At 41.6% G+C, this 24,417-nt stretch overlaps 1 protein-coding gene and 1 pseudogene across 1 annotated transcript in view; both read left to right on the forward strand.

Annotated features, from left to right (window-relative positions):
- OVCH1 (ovochymase 1) overlaps positions 1 to 15,453 on the forward strand; it is a 58,301-nt gene extending 42,848 nt beyond the window's left edge. The window contains exons 22-34 of the mRNA XM_050936225.1: positions 2,118 to 2,243; positions 2,811 to 2,949; positions 3,742 to 3,881; positions 5,272 to 5,406; positions 6,643 to 6,678; positions 8,355 to 8,579; positions 9,581 to 9,754; positions 10,605 to 10,637; positions 10,930 to 11,155; positions 12,416 to 12,579; positions 13,799 to 13,897; positions 14,822 to 14,955; positions 15,192 to 15,453. Of these exons, the coding sequence (XP_050792182.1) occupies positions 2,118 to 2,243; positions 2,811 to 2,949; positions 3,742 to 3,881; positions 5,272 to 5,406; positions 6,643 to 6,678; positions 8,355 to 8,579; positions 9,581 to 9,754; positions 10,605 to 10,637; positions 10,930 to 11,155; positions 12,416 to 12,579; positions 13,799 to 13,897; positions 14,822 to 14,955; positions 15,192 to 15,356 (1,796 nt within the window). The 3' untranslated portion in view covers positions 15,357 to 15,453. The remainder of the gene's footprint in view (positions 1 to 2,117; positions 2,244 to 2,810; positions 2,950 to 3,741; positions 3,882 to 5,271; positions 5,407 to 6,642; positions 6,679 to 8,354; positions 8,580 to 9,580; positions 9,755 to 10,604; positions 10,638 to 10,929; positions 11,156 to 12,415; positions 12,580 to 13,798; positions 13,898 to 14,821; positions 14,956 to 15,191) is intronic.
- Positions 15,454 to 19,505: 4,052 nt separating this feature from the next.
- LOC127042819 (TRPM8 channel-associated factor 2-like) lies at positions 19,506 to 22,420 on the forward strand (annotated as a pseudogene).
- Positions 22,421 to 24,417: the final 1,997 nt, after the last annotated feature.

Genomic DNA, 24,417 nt, shown 5'->3' on the forward strand with positions numbered 1-24,417 from the left:
AGGAAGTGGAGTGAATTGTAAATGTTTCAGGAGAGGGCTTGGTGTGCGCTTGGGGAGAAACAAGGCCTTTCTAATTGTTTAAAACAAAACAATGCCCCCCACGCAGAATGTTTCTGGGAAAAAGGAGGGGCTAAAAGCCCCTCGGAGGAAATAGTAGTAGCAGTTGATGTAGTTAATCATAACAGAACAAGGAGCGCAGGGAAACAGACCTGAGATGGGAGGACTTTCTACTGTCCTTGAGACCTGCAGTTCCCTTGGCAGTTTGCATTCACCCTTGGAGAATAGGATTAAAATTCAAAATGATCTGGACACACTGGAGAAATGGTCTGAAGTAAATAGGATGAAATTCAATAAGGACAAATGCAAAGTGCTCCTCTTAAAAAGGAACAATCATTTTCACACATACATAATGGGAAATGACTGCCTAGGAAGGAGTACTGCGGAAAGGGATCTGAGTGTATAGTGGCTCAACGTGTAACACTGTTGCAAAAAAGCAAACATCATTCTGGGACGTATTAGCAGTAGTGTTGTAAGCAAGACATGAGATGTAATTTTTCCACTCTGCCCTGCGCTGATTAGGCCTCAACTGGAGTATTGTGTCCAGTTCTGGGTGCCACATTTCAGGAAAGATGTGGACAAACTGGGGAAAGTCCAGCAAAGAGCCACAGAAATGATTAAAGGTCTAGAAAACATGACCTATGAGGGAAAATTGAAAAAATTGGATTTGTTTAGTCTGGAAAAGAGATGACTGAGAGGGAACATTGGTTTTCAAGTACATAAAATGTTGTTACAAGGAGGAGGAAGAAGAATTGTTGTTCTTAACCTCTGAGGATAGGACAAGATGCAGTGGGCTTAAATTTCAGCAAGGGAGGTTTAGGTTGGATGTTAGGAAAAAATTCCTAACTGTCAGGGTGGTTAAGGGCTGGAATAAATTGCCTGGGGAGGTTGTGGAATCTCCATCACTGGGGATTTTTAAGAGCAGGTTGGACAAACACCTGTCAGGGATGGTCTAGATAATGCTTAGCCCTGCCATGAGTGCAGGGGACTGGACTGGATGACTTCTCAAGGTCCCTTCCAGCCCTATGATTCAGTGAGTCACACTCATTGTAAACAATGCTCTGCTTCTGATATGCCTAAAGGAAAAGCTATTTTCAGACCTCTATCCAGCTTCTTGCATTGAGCAGGCAGAGCTCAGACATTCCTTTAGCCCCATCGGCATTAATTCGGAAAAGCTGGAGACAAGGGAAATCAAAAAATTGGGAATCAGAGGATCCAAACAGGACGGAGTGCAACAGGGGTCCTGGAAACAATTTCAGATTCAGAAGCCCACACACAAGGTGTCCCAGAGCAGAGGACCACAGTTTAATCCAAACTGGCTCTTTGGATGGCAAGCAAATAGTCCATGTGATCTCAACCATCTGTGGGTCATAGGATGACCAACAGTTCTGTTCCCTATCTTGTCCTTAAGTTATTGCATGATGATGGAGTTCTGCTCTATAAATTATATGTAAGCTTGGAAGGATTAGGTTATCAGTAAATATTGATTTTACTGTGTACACACAAACTGACAAAGTATTTCCATCAATGACAATCAAATTTACAGATAAGCAAAGTAAGAGAAATGTTGCTTGAGAACTTTAGTTCAATTTAAGGATATTTACTTGGTATGTTTTGATGTGATGTTGACAATTTTTTGTTTTTAATGGCGAATGAAGCTTTAACGCTTTGAATTTCCATGTCCTTTGTCGTTAGTCTGATCTCTCCATTATTTTCGTCCTGTGAACATTTTAATTGATAAAAATTAAAATGCTTAAAAATCATATCCAAAATTAATTTTTAAAAAATCAGTCAGTGGGCTTGGCAGAAGTTAGGCTTTTTTAATTTTCATCAAGAAGATACTGAAAAATACAAACAGATAAATGACTTACAGCCAGTATGTTTCCGAATACTATATGCATTAGGCTTTATTTCCTCTTCCTCTTAATTTTTCAACTTCCCCCAGAGAGAGCTGTATATTAATTTTGTAACTATTATGCAACTAAAAGTTGCACTTCAGGATTTGTTTCCAGAGCAGTTTCTAATATTTCTCCTTTTGCTTGGGTTTGTTTCTCTCCTAGCTGAACTATGTGGTGTCCTGCAGTCACCTAGGACCTTTCTGAGTCCTGGCCCTGTGGTGAAAGTGGTGTTCCATTCTCTTACCCTTGCTGCCTTTGGCATTGAGTACATGGTCTTCAGAGTCCAAGGTATGGTAAGGTGACATCCCCACTGCTAGAGAGAGAAAGGTGGCTGGTACAGAGTGAGCTGAACCATTTGACCTCCAATTCAAACTAATCTATACAATTTCAGGACTCTGCTTGCTTCCAGAAGGCAGTGAGGTGGATATAGAATAAGGGACTCTCTTCTGGAGGAACCAGTTGAGTTCTTATTGAGCACCAAAATAGAGTTCTTATTTTACTGAGGCCTACATGGGAAATTAGAAAAACACAGAATGAAGAAAGCTGGAATGACCCTAAAATAAGCCTTGATATTTCTTTTTACAGAGAACTTAAATAGCAAGCAGAAATATCTTGAATAATGGAAAATAATCACTATTGGTATCAAATTAGTTGGCAGCCCAACTGTTTTTTTTTTCCAGACTAATTTTAATTTTTAAATGAGGCATTTTAATTTTCAGCTTTCTTTAGATGGACTTTAGCCTAGGGACCATCTTCTAGAGGCACTCATGTGGTATTGTCTTGGAGATTGGTAGAAGTGTATTTAAAAGACAGTAGCAACTTGAATCCCAAATTTTACATTCAGTTTCTTTCTAGGGCCAAAGATTGGAAAGACAGTGAAACGTCCCAAGGATATGAAGCAAGAATTGTCACGCTGCAGGGATGTCATTCTCACAGACCCAGAAGGATTGATCCAGTCACCAGGCTATCCCCATGGCTATCCTAATGCCACCAGGTGAGAGTGAACTTGTTTAATCCTGATTCTTGGAACTCAGTTCTACAAAACTGTGGCTGAACTGGGATGAATAAATATGACTTTTTCCACATCTAACTTCTGTATTTCATTTACACATCTTTTAAAAACTGAACTGGTGCCACAGAAAGCAATTGTGGAACCTGTCTGCCTTTCACATAGAAACATGGTGATCAGAAGGGCTAATGCTGCTACACCCTTTCTAACAATTAGTGGCCAAATCTAGCATTGTTCTGGTAAAATCTTTCTTTCATCATGTTGCCAGCTGGAATGTTGAAAGGGACTCTCCCTCCCCCCCACCCCTCCTCTGGCGTAGAATAACTCAGCAAGATGGTAAAAAGGGCACTCTTGATCAGTTTTATCGTCACCCTTTTTGCAAGGCTTGTCTAGTTCCTAGCCCTTTCTTCCCCCAGCTTTTCCTGCTAAGAGGGAGCAATGAGTAGGAATGGTTGCTCAGTGAAGTGTTAAGCAGCTAGGAAGCTTCATTGGCATTGGTCCATCTTGTTTCTGAATAAGTGTCATAATTTTATGTACACTTTCATCAACTGGTTGATAGTTCATTTTATTCATAATTTCTATACCAAAATGGATTCAAACCAACATCCCACCCTGGATTAGAATCTCCACTTTGTTGTTTGGGGTTTGTTTTTTAAAACAGACTCAAATTCTTTTCTTTCCTTGTTCCTTCCACCCCATTTTAATAACGATCCCGTGGAAATATGAGCCAGTTGTAGGGTGCATGTGATTGGGTGTTAATTTGTTCTTGCTCTGCAGCTGCCACTGGCGAATCATAGCCCCGTTAAAATTCATTATTCGACTTGATTTCCTGGCCTTCTGGACTGAAAAGACTCTGTCTGATTGCCATGGACAACTGATGGTGTATGAAGGATTTGAGCCAAGAAAGGAGCTGATAGGTGAGAAATTTACTTGTGGTGTTGCTGGGAGTCGAAGAGGAAGAGGGAAACTCCACCCAGTGGTCTGCTAAGAAAGCTGGAAATTTGCCACACAAAAAGAGGAATTCCAACTTTGTTTCTATTTATACTGACTTTAGGGGAGTGTCTTCTAGCTAGTTCATCATCATTTCCATTTCTAGGAACCATTTCTGTAGTTCTATTGTAGAGATGGGATTGGTTGGTGGTTTCACTGTTCATGATAAATTTGCCTTAAAGGCAGATGTCAGTCAAATTGTTGGCCTTTCAATATCTTAGGAACAAATGAACATTAGCATGTGGAGTGCTTCCTACGATGCTTCTCTCAACACTGCTATGCACGACAGTGAGCAAATGACAGTTGAACTGGAAATAAATTGCAGCAGATACTATTATGGGGCCCTCAAGGAATTTCTACTAATTATTTATACATTGTCTCAAACAGTTCTGGCCTACAGAGCACTGAAGTGGCTCATTCTCCAATGAACGTGATGCCCTGTGATCGATCCATTGGTCTCCACATAAAAATGTGTCTTATGAAAACTGAAATAACAAAATAACTTCCAAAGAGACTGTTCCCTCCCTTGTGTGCAACCCTAACAGTCCAGACACTTAAATAGAAAAGTAACTAAAATCTCATTAGTGCCATAGCATACGACCTCTATGTGGTTCAGTTAACTTTCAGCCATCAGAGATGTCTATCTGAAAGCAGTCTATCTGAAAGCATTCTCTTCCCCAACCTAACCACCACATCCTAATGCTTTTAATAGTTACAGCAAGTGTGTTTTTACCTCTTTGGTTTGGTTTGTTTTAGTCAAAGTGCACTTCTTCTGTTGTGAGGAGGACACTGTTTTGTTTATAAGAAGTATGTACAATAACCTTTTGAAATTCTGCTCTATCTTAGCACCAGTCTACACTACAAACGTAGGTCAATGTAACTGCGTCACTCAGGAATGTGGACTTTCCATACCCCTTGAATGACAGTTACAGCTACCTAACCCTCAGACTAAACAGCACAATGTTAATGGGAGGGCTTTTCCCATTGACATAGCTACCGCTTCTCAGGGAGGTGGAGTACCTATGTCAACCGGAGGAGGTCTCCCATCGGCGTAGGTAATGTCTCCACTAAAGCTGCACCAGGGCAGCTGCAGCTCTGTAAGTGTAGACAAGCCTCTCAGTCTGTTAATCAGAGTAGAATGAACTCAAGGTGGCTTAACAGACTGAGGTTTCATTTCTCACTGATACATGAAGGATTTATACAGGTATAGTTTAAGGCTTCATTTTTCTGAGGTGCGGTATAACAGGTCTGGGTGAAATACAATAGCCTAGCATTGTGCCCTTCATGGTTATCAACTGGAATCCTACTTCCTAGCAGGTAACTTCTGTGGGGAAATTTCACTCTATCCTTTAAAGTCTGATGGTCCAGTGGTGACGCTGACTTTCATATCCAGTGCTGAAGTGGCTTCAAAAGGATTTGTTTTGACCTACTCTTTCCATGATCTACAACCTGGTAAGTAGGTTACAGATTTGGTTTTGAGTGGAGGAGTGGGAGTGCAGTATAGAGGAAGGTTATGCAAAATGTAAGAGAAAAATACATAGCAGGAGAGTCTCATGACCATTTATAAAAAGAAAACAAACCTAAAGAAGAAGCATTAATGTTCAGACAATATCTGGAAGATGTAAAGCACTACGAGAGAGAGAGAGAGAGAGGCTCCCAACCTATCCATTCCAGAGAGGAGGCTTATTGAGTGTCAGAAATCTGGTTCTAACCCAGTCTCTACTATTTACTAGGTATTGAAGCAATTCACCAAACTTCTGCATCTTCTTTTCCCATCTGTGAAATGAAGGTCACTAATTAACAGTCTAACCAATGTACTGTATCTTCCAGTGACCCCACTGATTCTGCTCTGCATAAACTACTAACCCCTATCACCATCCCTACTTGTTGACTTCTTTCATGACTATTCTTTTCCTTTCCCTCTATCCTTATGCACTGAACTCCCTCCCTGAGCTAGTATGCAAGTTCATAGCTTTTCTCCTTCAAATGCCTCCCCACACCACCAAAACTCACTTCTACTGCACCTACAAGAAACCAACTAACTCATACAGCAGTTAAGGTTGGTTAGTTTTTAAAAAATGATAGATTAAAAAAATCAATTTTTTAATCACCTTTCTCTTGTAGCCCTGGATTGGAAGCCCTTTGGGGCAGGGACCCTCATCTTTGTGAGGACAACAGCTAGCACACAGTGGGTGCTACGGTCATACTACGAAGTAACTTTTGATACCCTGGGATCAAAGACATCACAGATGTGAAAAATTACTGCTTTGTCCCTTAGGATACTACTTCTGTTTTTCATGAAAGCAAATCACTTTGTGACCACAGCAACCTAATTCATCAGTCCCCCCGACCCCCTGCATTTGTTATGCCACATAACAAAACAAGCCAAATGTTTTGTCCATGTAGAAGGTCAATCCAATATAAATATACTATCAGTTCTGGTAAATGAGCTTATCCTTGTAAATTAACAAAACACAATCATATTTTTAAAACTTCTCCAGTTTTTTTTTAATATTACATATTTGGAGACCACATAAGGGAAACTACCTGTCCCTGTGTCAGAGTATGGTTCTTAATGCCTAATCGCTCAAGAGTTCTTGTCTACCCATTGAGGCATTCAGAATCCCTAGTTTATTTGTATGGTGAGTGTAACCATTAATGATAAGTATGGTGACTCTCTCATTTTAGGTTCTGCATTAGGAAAATTGAAAGCTGCTGAAAAAGGTAAGATCAGTTCTAGGTCTTTCTACCAGCCATGCGGGGAGGGTAGATGCAAACAATCAAACCATAAATAGCTTTTCTAAATGTCTCCTGGATTTTATTTGGAGGAGAGGCTCTGTGGTGGTTAACTTCAATACCAGAATGTACCCAGTAAAACAGCCAGCTTAGTGCCTTAACAGTTGCCCTTCATTCAGTCTGGGTGGTGCTTCCACAGTTGTTTCTTTAATATCAGCTGGCTGCTTCTTTGTTTCTGTTCCTGCATGATGAATTGTGTCACAGGACCAGAGAAGTGCGTTGGTAGCCGGAACATAAAGGAATTCTTAGCTAATCTCAAAGTCAGCCTCAACTCCCTCAGATTTTGAGTGATGGGAAAGGAACTCTATCTGCTTTCCCCCCTTTGCCCTTGCATCCTGGAGTTATGGCTTGATAGCCTAGTCATTTTAGCTACATGTGACACATCTGGGAGAAAGAAAACACTTTTTTTTAAAGCTTGAAAATGTGAACCTAGTGTGAGATCCCCGTTTTTCCAGACCCTTCCCCATGTCATTCCCAATAGCCTGCAGTTCTCCCTCCCTCACTGCCCCACCAAATGTACCCAGTGTGCACTATCAGTCCCATGCCCACCTTAGTCTTAATCTAAATGTATGTGATGCCAAATTGCTAGTGGTGAAATAACTGAAAGTGACTGTCCTTTCACAGCTATGTAAATGAAATGTACAAGCAAAAGGACTTTGGAGAAGTCTGGAGTAAATAAAGAGTAAAATTTGTTTTAAAAATAAGTAAATTCCAGCCCTGCAGCCTGCTCTGCTCTACTAAATAAAACTGAGGAAATACATCCATTGGTTTCAATGGGCTTAGCCCAGGGATGTTTTTCCAGGTATGAATCTGTCTAATTAGAAATGTTACTCCTATGGCTGAATTGCACTGGTTATAGGATCTCAGATAGCTTGGCCTTTGGCTCTTCCAGAGTTCAACACACTTTCCAAATGATGGATCCCTTTTCTTTCTTCTAGAACAGCTCTCCTATATTAAATATACCTGTTAAGGGCCCTGTCTCAAGCTGTGTGGAGAACTACATTTGCTGGTCAGGTAGATCTTAGTATCAACAGGAGCTTTGTTCAAGCAGAAACCAGTAGAATTTAAGTTCCACTCATGGGTCTACTTGCTTTTGTTATTAGAAAATCATAGGGGATCAGGATTTTTCCAAAGCTGGGTGGAAATTTTTGGATGAAACTTTTTTTTCCACACACCTCCCTCTCCAGCCTCTCCCCCTCCCAAAAAAGGGCTTGAGGTTGACTGAGCCCTTTTGTAAACGTGTATAGAATTAACTGAATTGTTTCAGTGGAGGTGGAGGAGGGAGAGAAATGGGGAAAAAAATCAAAGCATTTTGTTTCGACATTGAAAATGACTTCATTTTGAATTTTGGTTCAATTTTTGCTTTTCATATGCCAAACTCAAAGAAAATGTTTTTCCTTTTGCGTCTAACAAAATGCTTCCTTTGACTAATATTTTTTTATCTTCACATCTCCCAGTTATGCCAGTGATCCAACCCCTCGCCCCCAATCAGTTGTTTGTACAGCTCTAGCATTTTCAGACCATTTTTAATGGATGTTAGAGAAGACTGATTTCTGTCAGGGCAAAATCTTAACCACTGAAACTCTCTCATTTTTCTCTTTAAGAGTGTCCAATCTTGGATCTAATTCCAGTTGGATCTGCTGAGATAACATCTCCTAATTACCCCAACACTTATCCCAACATGCTGAACTGCACCTGGACAGTTTATTCCACTTCAGGAAATAGGTTGAAATCTGTGATCAGAGACTTGGTAACAGAGAATGCAAGAGACTGCATTTGGGATTCTTTGAACATCTATGATGGCCCAAATCACTCTTCAGGGCTGCTTGGTAGGTTGATATCTCTCTCTCTCTCTCTCTCCTGCCTTGTCTCAGGGAAGTTGGCCAACATATGATGTGGGGACCATCTCTCTATGTGGGGAACTAAACAAGGTGAGGGAGAGGGAAATCTGAGTTACTGTAGGTTTTCCAAAGGTAATGAGTGTTTCCAGAATTGTTCTACAATTCCTATTGGGTGTGGACTGGGATGGACTCTGAAGAAATTTGAACTCAGGGACTTCTATCTTGAACTATTTGGTGGGGGGGGGTAACAGTAAGAGGGAGCTGATGTCTCATACTATCTTTCTCTTTCCACTGTTCCTTTGTGTATCTTTTATGACCTGCTGCACTTTATTCTATTTGTGCATCTGATCTAATATGCAGTTAATGGAACAGATACTACTCCTTTGTTTTGAATAGTGAAGGTAGTCTTACTGTCTGGGCATAAACAGAGTAGGATTGCTTTAGGATGTAAGTGTCTCCTTTTCTTGAGTATGGCTCTTTTTTTAAAAATTCTGTAGCTTTGACAGAGGACCTTTAAGGGCTGAAGCTGTTAGTCTGATAATTAAGGAAGTACCGTGTCTTGTGAAACACAACAATATGGAGGACTTTGTCAAAGCTTTTCCTCAGACAGTTTACTAACAAATGGCCCAGAGCATCTCACAACTGAATATTCTTGAGGAGAAATATTTTCACCCTCTCCAGGAAGGATATTAAAATACTCCTGTACTTAAAGTATTATCCTCACATATTATAGCAGTAGATTTAGCCCAGAGCACTCAGACATGGAGTGACTTTGGGCAAATCATTTAAGATCCTAGCAAAGTTAGCAAAAGAGCTGTAAGTGGACCCCTTCCCCAGGAATCTTCATTGTCATTATAACGTTTTGACATATCTAATTGGCCTGGGTTTTATTTTCAAAACTGTGGCTACCCTAGGAACAAGTTTAGCACAATTTGACAAACAAATTTGCTTTGTCACTCTGTAAGTGCTCACGTCTTCGTAATTTGCAGCTAGTTTATGTGGCCAAAAAAAGTCTCTCAGCCTGTTATCAAGCAGCAGCTACTTGACTCTACATTTCAAGACGGACAGGTCTGTGGGGAACAGAGGCTTTAAAATTCTGTTTGAAGAAGTGAATCAGCGGCCAGCACAGAAGAGTAGGAGTGGCATAGAACTTGAAAGCAAATGTAAGTAATGCTGTAGGTCTTTCTTCCTTCCAGTCCAAATAGCCTTCTTGTGCCTAAATAGTAGTAGAGGTCTCAAGGAAGGGAAACTTGAATGTATGCAAGCCTGCTGAGGTGACCTGTCTCCTAAAGGAATCATCCTACACTCAGCTGAGGATGCCATGATGGCCAGTTTTCATTCTCAGCTATGGACTTGGTTGTTAATTGTACTAGAGGTATGTTGCTGGGGGGTTGATTTTCAGGCCTCTGCATAATTCCAGTCATGAGAGGATCAAATAGCAATATTCTTACTGAATTAATGTACAAAGCAGAACACTAGAACATACCTTTAGTGGAGGGAGAATACAGTTAACATACCTAATTGGACTTTGGTTCGGACCACCGCACCAAAGGCTTAACTGAAAGAATGGTTCTCTAGATGCTGATTACATCCACAGGAAACCAATAAACTCTTCCATGTCTGCTCATGTCTCTTTGAGAACTCATCCAACAATTCTTACTAAAAGGATGTGTCATCTTCTGTGGCTCTGGACGCAGGCCAGAGGTGTCTGTCACAAGGCTGTGTGACACAAGGCAGTGTGACCCAGGTGCTGGAACTAGGGGTGCTGGTTTCCATCATATACAGGGTTTGCAGTTTTGTTCAATGGCTTTCAGCACCTCTATAAAAATGGTTCCAGCACTACTGACCTGTGGAATGTTCCAGACTATCTTCCACAGAGATCAAAAAAAGGCTGTAATGTACCTTATCTGTTACTGTTCTTGATAATTTCCTCCACTACACTTGCACTGCCAATGAAAACAGCTTGACAAGGAATTTTTAACTGACTGTCTTTTTCCCTTCAATTTCTCACAGGTCCACCTGCTAAGTTAACAGCTTCTGAGGAAAGTAAATATTGTTCATTTAAGGTTTCAACTATCTCTTCTCTCTCACACCAGCCCCTCCCACAGTAAACACCTATTGGAAAATTAATGGTGTGGGAAACAAATGATTCACCCAGTTTTTCAGGCTCTCCCCTCTTAATCTTACCAGATGTACTTGGGGATCTTGGAACTCTTGATAGGGTATTGCTTCTGTTTGAGCATATGTCTGATATTTCACTGTCTGGATTTGTATGCATGTTTAGCTTTGTAAAGCTATGACCAGTAAAATATTACTAACAAAATTAAACCGATTCCAGACAAATGTGGTATTCCAGTGGTGGATCCATTCCCAGTGGACAAGTCTGAGATGAACGTGAAAGCAGTCAGAGAAGACCCAGGCAAGCCAAGGGTGGTTGGTGGCAGCCCAGCACCTCAAATGTCCTGGCCCTGGCTGATCAGTCTACAGTACGAGAATGAGCACTTCTGCGGAGGCTCTCTGATTGCTGAGAAGTGGGTCCTAACAGCTGGACACTGTAACTTCAGGTGGGCAATGTCTTTAACCCTTCCAACACCACAGTGGCATGTGCTAGCCTGCAGACTTTGGCAGCCTCTAAATCATTGTTGCTCCGTGACAAGCAAAACCACTTCATACTACTTCTTGCTTCACAACTGTCCCAGAAATGTGTATTTACCTCCTCCTCCCTGCTGCTACAGCCCTTTTGAAAAATCCCAGACAGACACACATTCCTCCTTCTCCTCAAAACATACAATTTCCAGGGATCATCCATCAGCGCACTTGGTGGATACTAACGTTTAATTCATCTTGGTTACTGAGTGACCAGTGTAATCACCCCCCCTCCCCATCAGTGAAAATATCCTCCTAAAATAACTTCTGGCACTAATAGGTCTCTACACAGGTTTGCTTCTACACATACAGTAGTATGGCTAGCTTAGTGTGGTGCCTTTGCCAGCCCAAGCCAAAGAGTTAATTATTACACTACACATGAGGGTTAACTAACTTGATGTATGCCCTGGTATCTCTTCACTATTCAGTGGTGGTGAGATTGTGGCAGTTGTGCCAAAATTTCATACAAAAGCATTGCGCTGAATTGTCTGACACGACTCCATAACAGACAGAGACGTAGAATGATTCTTGGAAAGGTTTGGCATTTAGCTGCTGACATAGACACTAAGTTGGCACTTGTTGTGTGGCCTAAATATTTGTGTCAATGTAGACTTCAGCAAAACTAGAATCCAGTTCCTGCTCTACTGATTAGTTTCAGAGTAGCAGCCGTTTAGTTTGTATCTGCAAAAAGAACAGGTGTGTGTGTGTGTGTGTATGTGTGTATATATATATATATATATATCCACATACAGAACATGAAAAGGTGGAAGTAGCCATACCAACTATAAGAGGCCAATTAAGTTAAGCAATTATCAGCAGGAGAAAAAAACTTTTGTAGTGATAATCAAGATGCCCATTTAGTGTCACTAAAACTGAGTTTCGAGAATACTGGACTGCCTTGTTTAAAAGTACACATGAACAGTAGTGCATTTTGGAAACTGAAGGTTGATCTCTACATTTTTTTTACAATATGGTAACTGATTGTTTTGGGTAGAATTTTCAAAAGCATCTGTGTGACTTAGTAGCAGAAGTTCCATTGAAAATCAATCAGATTTATGCTTCAAAGTCATACAAGTGCTTTTGAAAATCTCATCTATCATCTTAAGTAGAATTTTTGTATATGGAGGTTTTGTTTCTTAAATGAACTGAAAATGTGTGTTCTGTTTTTCCTTGCCCAGTGCTCAGACAGACAGGATAGTTCTGGGAAAAACATATTTGTTGCCAGACATAAAAGACAACAACCCTGTCCTTGTGAAAGCTGTGCACACGCACTATAACTTCGGTGGATTTCCTTCCAGCAATGATCTCTCTCTCTTGGAACTGGAGAAACCCATCAAACTAGGTACTATCTGGAGTCCAGTTTTTGTACTACAACTCTAGCTGTGTCTGAGTATGTGGTGTGGGATTGGCATGCTCCACTGAAAAAGTTTTGATCCAAGACATGCTGTCTGATAAATATATGTAATAATATAACTCTGTTCTCTTCAGTAGCCATTAGGAACAGACTATCTGGATAAGCTCATGGGGGCCTGATCCAAAGCCACTCCCATATTTAAAATAGTATTTAAAATACTAAATTTAGAAGAACCAAGAGTAGGAACATAATTTCCATTATAAGGCCCTTCCTTTTTCTCACTGCATAAAGATTTGCGTGTATAACTCTCTGGCACTAACAGGCACATATACCTTTTTCTTTTGAAGCGAAGTATATTGCTTTGAACAAAGTATCTTGTTTGACACAGCAAGTTAGCCGCGTTCAGAATTTAAAGGAATAGTGTGTTTCTTTACCACTCTACCAAATATCTTCTTAGCTGTGTATATAGAGACAGTCAGAGAATATCCATCCATGGTTAAACATAGATTTAATTCATGAGTGTTTGTTCCAAAAAATACTAATGTTACAGCTTGGTCAACAACATAGTGGAGGAATAGAAACATGGTGTAAATGGAGTTAGTACCCGCTAATATTGAATTTTGAGTGAGTGAACCATGGACATTGCTGTACATCCTCTTTGTGTGCTGTTGCTAATGCAGATCAAGTGCCTCTTTCCCTCAATCCATTGAATCACTGTGTAGCTAGGGGGAGATGGGTCCACTAGTGAAGGTTTTTTGTGACTTGCTTGCATGACAGGGAATTGTGACTGATTTAGGAGTGTGTACTTGCTTGAGTTTTGCAGGAAGCCTAATTAAAACTCTCCAACTTGGTTTCTCTGTCAGTGTTTCAGAAGTCTCCCTCCCTCCCTCCTTTATCAGACCAAAGTAAAGTGATGTCAGCCATATTGTGGTATGGTCACTAGGCCGAGACTTAATATTGCGAAAGACCCACATTTCATGTAATTGTGACTCTTTAAAATGGTTCTCTCAGGCATTCAAACAGTCTGTGGGGAAAACCTAAACAATACTAGAGCCCATATGGTGCGCTGATTTGTTTCATGGAATACTGGGTTGTTTGGTTTTGGGGGAAGTGGTGACTAGGAGAAAGGGGATTAGAACAACTGGAAATGGCTTAAATAAAAGAAGAAAAACTATACCAAATACTGACCTGATTCTTTTCTATTCAGGAGATGCTATAGCAATAATTTGCTTACCAGACAGAGATGAAGAAATAAGCATTGATGCAAGATGCTTAACAGCAGGATGGGGAGCAACAGAACCGGGTAGTAAGTACATGTTACTTCTCTAATACTAAAGAAAACCTATGCAGTCCAGAGCCTTGTGAGAGTTTAGCTGCTTGTTGCCTTCTAAACTCGGTTCACTTTTTGTTTCCAATATTGCCCAGATGTGTAACACATTTTCCAAACAGAAAAGGTGTAGTGACTGTCCCAAAAAGCTCACTCTGTTAAAACATAGGGTAGGGAAAGGGTAACAACAAACTTTTAATGTGGTGAGACAACTCTCATGGTATCTAGATACCTCTGATCTCCTTGACCCTTGTCAAATGGTACGTTGGTCATGTTAGATGATCTCCACTTGTAGGGGAGGAGCTGTTGTTAACCCCTAATTACTCTTGAATGATAGTACAAGAGAACCAGGACAGTTGTTTGGTTTTTTGTGTGGGGTTTTCCACTGGCTTTTCCCTGGCACGGGTTTATTAACATGCTCAGTGTTCTGTTGGCTCACTGCATGCATGTGTAACTGAGCTACAGGAGAATGGGGCTTTGTCCCCATTCAACGGCTGGTCCATATAGTGCTTCCCGTGAATGGACTTGATTCATGCTTTAGCTCAGTTGACCTTCAGCTATAATTTTAGCTCTCGGGGTCCAGGGTTCAAACCCTGCTGCCACAGGTGCAGTGAATTATACCTGCCTGTGTGAATGGAGGGGAATTCTTTTTCTCTGAAGTCACACATGGAATCTTATTCTATGGAATGTGTTGAATGTGCATATGAAATGATACAAGGTTCTAAAACTGTGTGTAAATAGAAATAATTTCTGCAATAGTAATCCCCAAATTGTAGTGTCAAGAGATGCCTGGTATGGCTGAAGAGGTTAAAGGATAACTGACATAGTACACGTCTTAAATATGTAACCTCTTGTCATCCTGCCTCAATGGCATGTCTCCATGCATTCCTTTGTTTTCACTAGAGGATGAATACTCCATCAGGCTGCAGCAGACAAATATACCTCTCCTTTCCAATGAGGCCTGTGTGAGCTACTGGGGACAGGATATTAAAAATACCAACATTTGCGGTGGAGCTGCCGGAGCAACTGCTTGCTCGGTATGGACCTGGAGGGAGGATATGAATACTTTTTTCCAGGCTACTACTAGTGGCACAAATTTAGCTACATAATCGGCTCCTGGGCACTATGGTAATACTACTAATATATCATTGAAGATCAGAGTTTGAAACAGTACCCTTGTAATTCAGCTGATCTAAATATTTGTGAGCTGATTAAAAAACCTTTTTTACTCTCTAGTAGCAGCAAGTAACTTTTTTTTTTTTCCTTTTTACAGGGAGATTCTGGAGGGCCACTGATATGCATAATAAATGGGTATTATAAGCTGATCGGCATTGTGAGCTGGGGCAGTGATAATTGCCATCCAAAGTCACCAACGGTTTATACCAGAATTTCTGCTTACAGGGACTGGATTTCCTCAGTCACTAATGGAAAAGTGTGATTCCTGAACTGAACTCTTATTTATTCCTTTTTAAATGGGGAGGAATTTGTGAAATATGCCTGGTAAAAATCCCCAATAAATACGGCAGCATCTGTCACATACTCTGATTTTCTTTAAACAGCTAAAGTGACTGTGTTAATGCTCAATCTCAGCTGCCTCCTTCTAATGGTAAATCTAACACTGGCAACTCTAGCATGAAAAATCCATCTCCCAAAAGGTGTACATATGTGAATACACATCTCTCCTTACATGGTTAGCATTGCCATTATTAGGGCCAAATTCTCTGCTGGTTTAAATTAGTGTAGTTCTTTTGACTTCAGAAGAGCTGCATTAATGTACAAACAAAATGTGTGCATTTAAATATATATATTTAGCATGGCAATGTTCAGCTGTTGTTCCGTTGACCACGCCCAGAACTTTTAGATCCACTATTCCCAAAAGAATAGTACAGATCAGCTGATCAGATTCAGTTCAGGATCACCACTGTACTTAACACACTGCACTTAGATCATCTTATTGAAACAAAGGGCCTTGTCTGGTAGAAGTAAAAGTGGAGATAATGAAGAAGCATCTTGACCAGCTGTTCCAGGGTAAAGGAGCCTAGAAAAGGTGGGAAAAGCACAGACATGGAAGCTGCTGACCATGTCCCTTCCCAGTCATTACTATTCATGGGAAGATGATGTAAATGAAAACACTGTAGAAGGTAAACCTCAACAATCCAATGAGGAACAAGAGTGTGATGTACCTCCTGCTGCTACTGGTCTTGTCCCCCATGACCTCCCACTTCAGTGGCCATTCTGGGCATGCTGGGTGATGCACGGTTGGTCTGGCAATTGGAGGGAATCAGTTGTCAGCAATTGTAACTGGATATGAGGTGCAGCTCTATGGCTGTTTGTTTTTTTTAATCCTTCAAGTTGAGAGGATGGGGTGGATCTGCTCCATTTACCAGGGAGTTTTTCTCCTCTCATAAACCCTTTATAGAGGGGAGGGAAGGGGACTAAAAGAATTACCTTGGCAGGAAAGGATATGTGAAGGAAGAGGATCCAGAGATCTCTAAAATACAAGGTTCCCCCAACTTCTCTATGTTAAAGGTGAAGATGACTAGCTGGAAGAAATTACTGCAGCTACATAGCATCACGACACTTCATTTAGCTAACAGGCTTTTGTTTCTGTATTGAGAAGTCTGTTTCTTGCTGTTAGTTTTAAGATTAAGTTAAATAGATTCATGAACTCGTATTCTTGCATCTTCAGAGTGTTTTCTGTGCATGTCTCTTGTCTCTGATAGTGCATCTTCATTACTCCACCCAGTGCTAAATGCTCATCCTGTCAGATGCTTCCAGCCGTGCCATACACGCAGACCTCCCACACCACTAAAAAACAAGTATTAAAAACTACTACAGCTGAAAAGAGTAGTGTGTGACTAAGACACAACTAGGCCTTTTGTCTGACTGCTGTCTGTACCGCCAATGCCAAATATTTAAAAAATCATGAGTCAGACCCTCTCAAAATTATGAGATTGGCTTAAAAACAATACATTTAGGGCTCTTTTATTTTCCTTGTGGTTTAAGATTCATGTTTTTAGCCTTTCCAATTAGGGAGAAGAGCTCGAAAAAAAAATTCCCCTACAAAAGCTGAGATTCTCACAGTAACATGACTCTGGGGCATTAAGAAAACCCCCCAATAGGAGACTATCTCTACAATCATGAGTAGACCATATTGTGTGCTCAGACACTACTAGAAGTCTCCTGTCTGTAGAGGCAGCTGCCATTTTTGTGTTATAAAAGAAAAATGCCCTGTTCACATGCTCTCATGGAGATCTCCTGGAGACTTGACTTTTCTGTTTTGATTTCTTGTTTTCCCTTTACCTACAATGAAAGTAATTTAGACAAGTTACATGGCTGCTTTGATATATGCAAAGCAAACACTGAACTTCAGAAATTGGAGAGAGATTTCTGAATGACTGGTTTAGATTGATCCTTATTGATTCTGAAGTCAGATCACTTGCTTCCAGATACCAAAACATACATGGAGAGCATGTGATTCTGACAAAGGGTCCATAAAGGACAGCAGCTTACACTCCTTTTTGTACAAAATTTTCAGATGCAGGAGACTTGGTGTTAATCACTTCTACTGGAAGGGAGGGGATCTAATTTTTCTTTCACTTCAGCATATAACCTGCTCCTTGGATCATAGTCATGTGACCTTACAAAAGTCCCTCTGAATACTTTCACTAGCTAGGAGGTAAGCCAGCTCCCCTTGGCCAGTGCTGAGCTCAGATGCCTTCTTGGCTGTTATCGGTAGCTGCAGTTCGAAGAAACAAGACGCCTAGTATGGTGAGAGACTTCTTAGAAATCCCTAACCAAATAGCTGTTTTCTCCTGAAGAAAGTAAATAGGAACAACTGGAAGCTGTGGAAGTGCCCTACTAGATACTCAAGGTTCCTGCTCAATATTCAGGATCCTGGACCTGTTCCTTTTAATGTTCCAGGTGACTTGCTCTGTGAGTGTGTGTGTGTGTGTGTATTTTATTTATTTATTTATTTATTTTATTTGTAAGACAAAGGCCTTGCAAGAGTGACTTTTTTTAAGACTCAGAATAAAAGAACACTGTATAGATCTAAAAATTAACAGATCGATATGTTTTTTGAAACAAATTACTTGGAAAATAATTTATTCTCTTCCTTACTAGCCAGGACCTGAGCTCAGGACTCTAGATTTCCCCTACTTTAGCTGGTGACCTTACACCTAAAGGAAAGGTAAGGAAGACACACAAATGATCTGGTCTTCAGAGATGTTACACACCTACCACTCTCATTGAATTCAGTGGGTTTATTCATGTGAGCAACTTTTGGCCAGAAAAGAAGCTAGTGTGCTGGAAGCTAGTGTCAATTGGAAGTTGACATACAAGCGGGAGGTTGGGAGAGAACCCTCTTCTGTTTGTGAAAATAGGAAGTTCTTGGTTGAAAGCTTTGGTTTGGTGTCTGTATGTAAAACTGTGCAGGATGTGTGTGTATTTATATATACACATACACACCCATTTTCTCCCTTGTTAATTATATTAGATACACTGTCAAGTTTAGAGCAGAACTGAAAGCTATTCTCTCTGTACAACATCTTCTGAATGCAGCTGACGGACAAGGAATTTTATCTGAAGAAATACTGCAGGCTTACTTATGCTTTCTCTCCTCCAAACCTGCTTGCTGCAGTTTTAATGCCTAGTCATTTCTCTCACCCTTTTAAACAATGCAGTTTTTCACCAAGGCTATTTTCCTGTTACGTTTAGGATAAAATTTCCAAAACATCTATGTAACTTTGGAGCTTGCACCCCATTTTCAAATGTGACTTTAAATGATGTAGGAGCCAAAGTCACTTCTGAAAACAAGGTGTAAGCTCCAAAGTCGCTTAGATGCTTTTGGATACTTTTACCCTTCCTCTACTGGACAATCACTTTTAAAATTAGCCTGTGCTGATAAGACTTTGCTGTGGAAAAATTTTTAGGGGACTGCTATCTATTCCTGAATCTACAGGGTCTAAAGCCATATTACTTGAAAGCATAGCAAAAACTTACTGCTGATTAGCAGGTCTTCAATTTCATGTGCTGCCAGATTTAGTATAAATATTAGATATTAGTTTTGGTGGGGATTAACTGAAGCACTGCCTGTATCACTGGGTAAATACTAGTTCCTATTCGGGTGTGACTTAAAAAAACATGGACGCATAAGACCATAAGAACTCCTGGTTTGTCAGCTGCATTCAAAAGAGAAGTTGCGCAGAAAGAATAGCTTTTAGTTCCTGCCCTGAATATATGGCAGGTTTCAGAGTAGCAGCTGTGTTAGTCTGTATCCGCAAAAAGAACAGGAGTACTTGTGGCACCTTAGAGACTAACACATTTTTTTTTGCTTGGGGCAGCAAAAAAGTTAGAGCCGGCCCTGTCCCTGATCGCTGCCTCGCAGTATGGGAAGGGCCAGATAGTGGTGGTAGCTCACAAGGGATACCTGGGGAAGCCCAAGATGGCTCAGTTCCTTCAAAATGCTGTCAGCTGGCTCAGCATCGCCCCCTGAGCAGTGTGGGGGGTGGGTCCATACAATTTAATGTCTCTCATGGAGATTCTCCGTAGGTCCGGCACTAGAATGCAGCCCTGCTCTGCAATCATGTCCTCACTTGGTGTTTATTATGCAGATGCCTATGATACACAGAGGAGGGACCTGATCCACTTGGTAAAGGAAGTTGGGAGGTTGCTCACTGGGGGTCAGGCTTGGCATTGGACCTGTGAGCACAGCCGAGAAAGAGTGCTGTTTGATTTCCCTGGGAACCATGTCACCCATGTGGCTGATATGTACTTCACAGCCAGATATGGTGAGAAGAGGATCTTCAACTTCTCAGGAACAGTGCCAGCAATTCCTTTGATCACTCCATGAGTACCAGAACCATTCTACACATGTTTAAAGGTATCATAAAAAGTACTGTAAAATATTATGTAGCCCCTCCATAATTAAGGTGGCAATATGCTTCCATTATAAAGCTCTTTGTTAACATCCTTATAACTTCAATATGGAAAATCTATTTGGCCTGAAAAATACTGTGCAGTCTCTGAAGGCAATAAATAAATAAATAAAATTTTAAAAATTTCACCTTTTGAAGGAAATTGGTGAACCCATTTTCTTAATAACAAGTCATCAAAAATTACATCGATTTGAGTTTACTTTTCCCCTCTAGCTCAAACATAGCTGGTTAGCACCCCCTTCAAATTTTCCATAGTTAGTTCTCCTTAAAGATTCACCTGCTAGCTATATTGGGAGGGGGGGAATACATTCCAATTACATAAGTAGTTGTACATTTTTGATGGGATAATAAAAGGGGTACAGTCCTGCTTCCACTGATTTTTGCTGTTGATTGCAATGAGTGTAAGATTGCACAGCGTGCACCTTGTTTTCAGAAGACTTCTGAAAAAACAGGTTCAAGATAGGTAGGCAGGGTGTGTGTGTGAGAGAGAGAGTGAGTGAGTGCAGTTGCGGCTTATCACACATAAGGAACCTTCCACAGGTGACGGTTAACAGCGATTCCTATAGCACAAGTGCTAGAAACATTTTGTTTCTTGTCGCTGTAGGACCAGGGTTTGAGTTCTGACTCTGTGTGGTTTATTAATAGAAATGTGATGGCCTCTCAATAGCCAAGCCTCTGCCTGAGGCCCTATTCTCTGGGCTGATCTTCACTACAGGGAGATCGATGCTGCTACAATCAAAGCAGCAAGTGTCGATTTAGTGGGTCTAGTGAAGACTTGCTAAATTGATGGCAGAGCACTCTGGCTGACCTGGTATTCCAGCTCTCCTAGAAGAGTAAGGGAAGTCTACCGGAGAGTGTCTCCCATTGATGGAGCACAGTGAAGACACTGGAGTCAGTCAACCTAAACTACATTGACTCCAGCTACTTTATTCACATAAGTTGACACCCGCGTTGTGAAGACAAGCCAAATGGCTGATATCAATCCCTAGTGTAACTTGTAATTGCAAGAAATCATGGTTCTTTCACATGTGGAGTTTCGAATGTCAAAACTTTGAAGCAAACTCTTAAAAATTAAAAAATTTATCTTTTTGCTAAAAATGTTAACGGTTTAAGAAAAAAAGAATCCTGACCAGTTGTGTCGACACAAGCACTGTGACATGCATCAGCACAAGAGACCATCACAGAATTTTGAACATAAGTAGATTTTTATCCTGGCTCAAGTTTTCTAGGGAAGTGGTGGTGAAGGATTTAGAAAGTTCTCATGCTTGAAAACGATATGTGACTATCTGCCATTGAAGCAAGCAAAGAAAAGAGACTATAAATGACTTGCCAAAAGTTGCACAGGAAACTTGTAGCTGATCTTTTCAATTTTTGCAGTAGCACTGCAATTTGTGCCTCTGTGTTTGTGCTCCAAAAATATTTTTATAAAGATCACATTTTCAAAAGTGTCATTCTAGGAATATAACTAAGCCAATTTTACTGCTGTGCTTCAAAGCAATGTGTTTTCAGATATCCGAAGAGCTGAGTTGCTCAGTGAAAAACATATCTCCTGACCTCTCTCATTCCTTTTATCTCTGCTACCATATCTGTCATTTGCATCTCACCAGTTGCTCCCCACATGTGGCCATTTCATATAACAGAAAGTAAAGGGCAAGAATGAATGACCTGTAACAGCCACATCATGATGATGCACAGTAAAGGGTCAAAAAAAGGCAGACTTTGGTTTTTCATAAATGGAGGGGGGGAAGACCAGATTTGCTGTGGAGAAAAGGAACGGATATTTTGGGTGGAATGAGAGAAGGGCCAGCTTGGTGCTGGATGTGGATAAGAAAGATGAAGGATTTAGGCACACACTCTTATCAAACATCTCCAGCAGAACTGAGCAGTCCTCAGAAGGGCATTACCTTGTCAGGGCTGAACTGGCAGGCTTAGGCAACCAGATGACTCTAATTGAAGGATATTTTGATCCTACAATGGACAGTGTGGATAAACCAGACTCATGTCTCAGCTCAGATTATTCTATGCTAGTGTTGGTGTTTCACCTGATGGTGACCTCTCTTGGTTTTGCAGACATGGGCTAGATCTCTGCAGAAACTTAAAGCTTCTCTTAAGAGGGGTGTCTGAGCTGGACATAGTGACGGGTGGCATGCCCTCTCATTTTCTTGTCCATGGGGCTTTGGCCTTCCCCCTGAGCATGGATGGCTCCTACCAGTGTTTTCTTGCAGCAGCTCACTATGGCTAGGGCTGTGTGGTAGTAGCTATGCATGAGAGCCAAACTTATGTGCTGCAGCTGACGCGGTTCCTTCTCGATACCATTAAGTGGCTAGGTGCTGGGAAGAAAGGGAGGATTGGCATCAACCCTAACCTAAAGAGCCTCCATGACCTGCTAACTCAGCAGAAGGTGGTGTGTGAGATCTCAGGTCTGGCTGACAACCTGAGCATTTACTGCTGCCAGTCCTACAGCAACACAGAGGCCAAAAAGATCCATGAGTTTGTGGCAGAGGGAGGGGGCCTGCTGATTGGAGGTCAGGCTTGGTGTCACCTGTCTGTGACTCTTACTTAAAAAAGAGGGTAGGGGAGAGCTAACTGCCTGGAGGGGAGGGGGCTGACTGTTCAGCCCCCCACCACCTGTGACAGCTGCAGGGCCTGCAGCAGCAGTTCAGAGCTCCAGGGCTGAAGCAGCAGATGTCATGGAGGTCTGTGAAAGTAATGGAATCTGTGACCTCCATGACAAAATCTTATCCTTGATCATAAGTTATCAATATACAATGGGTATTGGGTTAGGTGTATTCCATTTCCATTCTCTTCCCTCCATCCCGTCCAGATGCCAGGGTAGGCTTGCCCTACAATCTTGATGGGCAAATACATTTCTAAGAAGTGCCAGTTGCCTGAGTCGTTTAATATTGGACTGGATAAAGCAATTGAGAACAGGAGCTAAGATGTGCCCCTATGGTGATATGCAAGCACAGCATTGAAGATCGGGAGATGTCTGTCTCTTCTCTCTGGGGTGGCCTCATTTATATCATAGTGCCAAAGGGCAGCCAGTTGGGTGTGAAAAGGGTTATGCAGGCTCCTTTCTTCAGGCTTGGTAAGTACACGGATAAATGCGCTGCACAGCTTTCACTAGACAATGTTGCTACAGCTCCTGTTTTGAAGACCTAAACAAAAGCATACCTCTAAGTATCAGTGACTCCACTTGGAACAGTTTTCATTCAGCTGTTCAATGCTTGCAAGTGCTTTTCCCCCTTCATCTTTCACCTCTCCGGACACCATGTGGCAGCATCATGTTTCTCATTTAACATTAATATTAATTTTGGGGAAGCATAGTTTATATTCTTCCTAGTCCTTTGTGTATTCCTTTTAGTCTTGTTCTTTGTCATGCATCTCTGACCTCAGAGCTGTCCTCTACTTCTGGGTCCCCCTCCACATCCTTGTCCAAGATTTCCTCCTTCTGGCTCGATCCACTCTTGACTGGCACATGAGCCACTGAAGTATCCACAGTGGCCTTTGCAGTGGAGGAGGGGTCACCGCTGAGTATCACATCCAGCTCTTTGTAGAACTAGCAGCTCATGGGTACAGCATCAGAGCGGCGGTTTGCCTCCCGCACCTTGTGATAGGCGTTCCACAGCTCCTTCACTTTGACTCTGTTCTGCAGTGTGTCCCAGTCATGGCCCCTTTCTGTCATGCATCATGAAATCTGTCCATAATATCATAGTTCCTATGGCTGGAACACAGCTGGGACTGGACAACCTTCTCTCCCCAAATGTTGATGAGGTCCAGCAGCTTGGCATTGCTTCAAGTGGGGGATCGCCTGGTGTGCGGAGCAGGCATGGCCATCTGAAAAGATGTGCTGAAACCACTGCATGCGTCATCAAGCAAACAGGAGGGGGACTTTCAAAATTCCCAAGGATTTTAAGGGGTGAGACACAGTTGGTCACCTGGAGGCAAGGCAGTAGAGGTCAAACTGATGACCAGAGAGGCGAGAACAGTGTGCAGCACCTCCTGGAGGTCAGTCGCAGCGCTGTAATCAACCAGGGTGTCTATACTGGCACCGCAGCGCTGTACCTCCAGTGCAGAAAGCGGTATGCCTCTCATCGGGGTGTGTTTTTTATAGTGCTGCAACTGTACACTAAGTGGCTTGACAGCATGTACACCGTGGGAGTTACACTATAGAAAGTGGCTTTACTGCATAGAAACTTGCCAGTGCAGACAAGGCTGGAGACAGAATCATTATGGCACATTCTTGTGTATTTTACAAGTCTCCCGCTTCAAGCGCTTAAGGGACGTGATCTCCATTGACGTGGACAGGAGCCATGTGTGCATGGAAAGTGTATTTAAGGCCTTGTCTACAATACACAATGAAGTCTACCTACGTTAGGTTGATGTACCACCACCATAGTAATTACTGTGGTTTTTCATGTTCACACTGCCTTTTTGCCACTGGTGTGTGTTCTCTCCAGGAGCACTTGCACCAACTTAAGTGGGGCAGTATAGGGGGCTGAGAGCCCAGGTTCTCAGTGCCGGGAGCTGGGCTTCCACCTGTTGCTGACAGGAGATATA

The sequence above is a fragment of the Gopherus flavomarginatus genome, chromosome 1 (assembly GCF_025201925.1).
Source record: "Gopherus flavomarginatus isolate rGopFla2 chromosome 1, rGopFla2.mat.asm, whole genome shotgun sequence".
NCBI classification, from domain to species: Eukaryota; Metazoa; Chordata; order Testudines; family Testudinidae; genus Gopherus; species Gopherus flavomarginatus.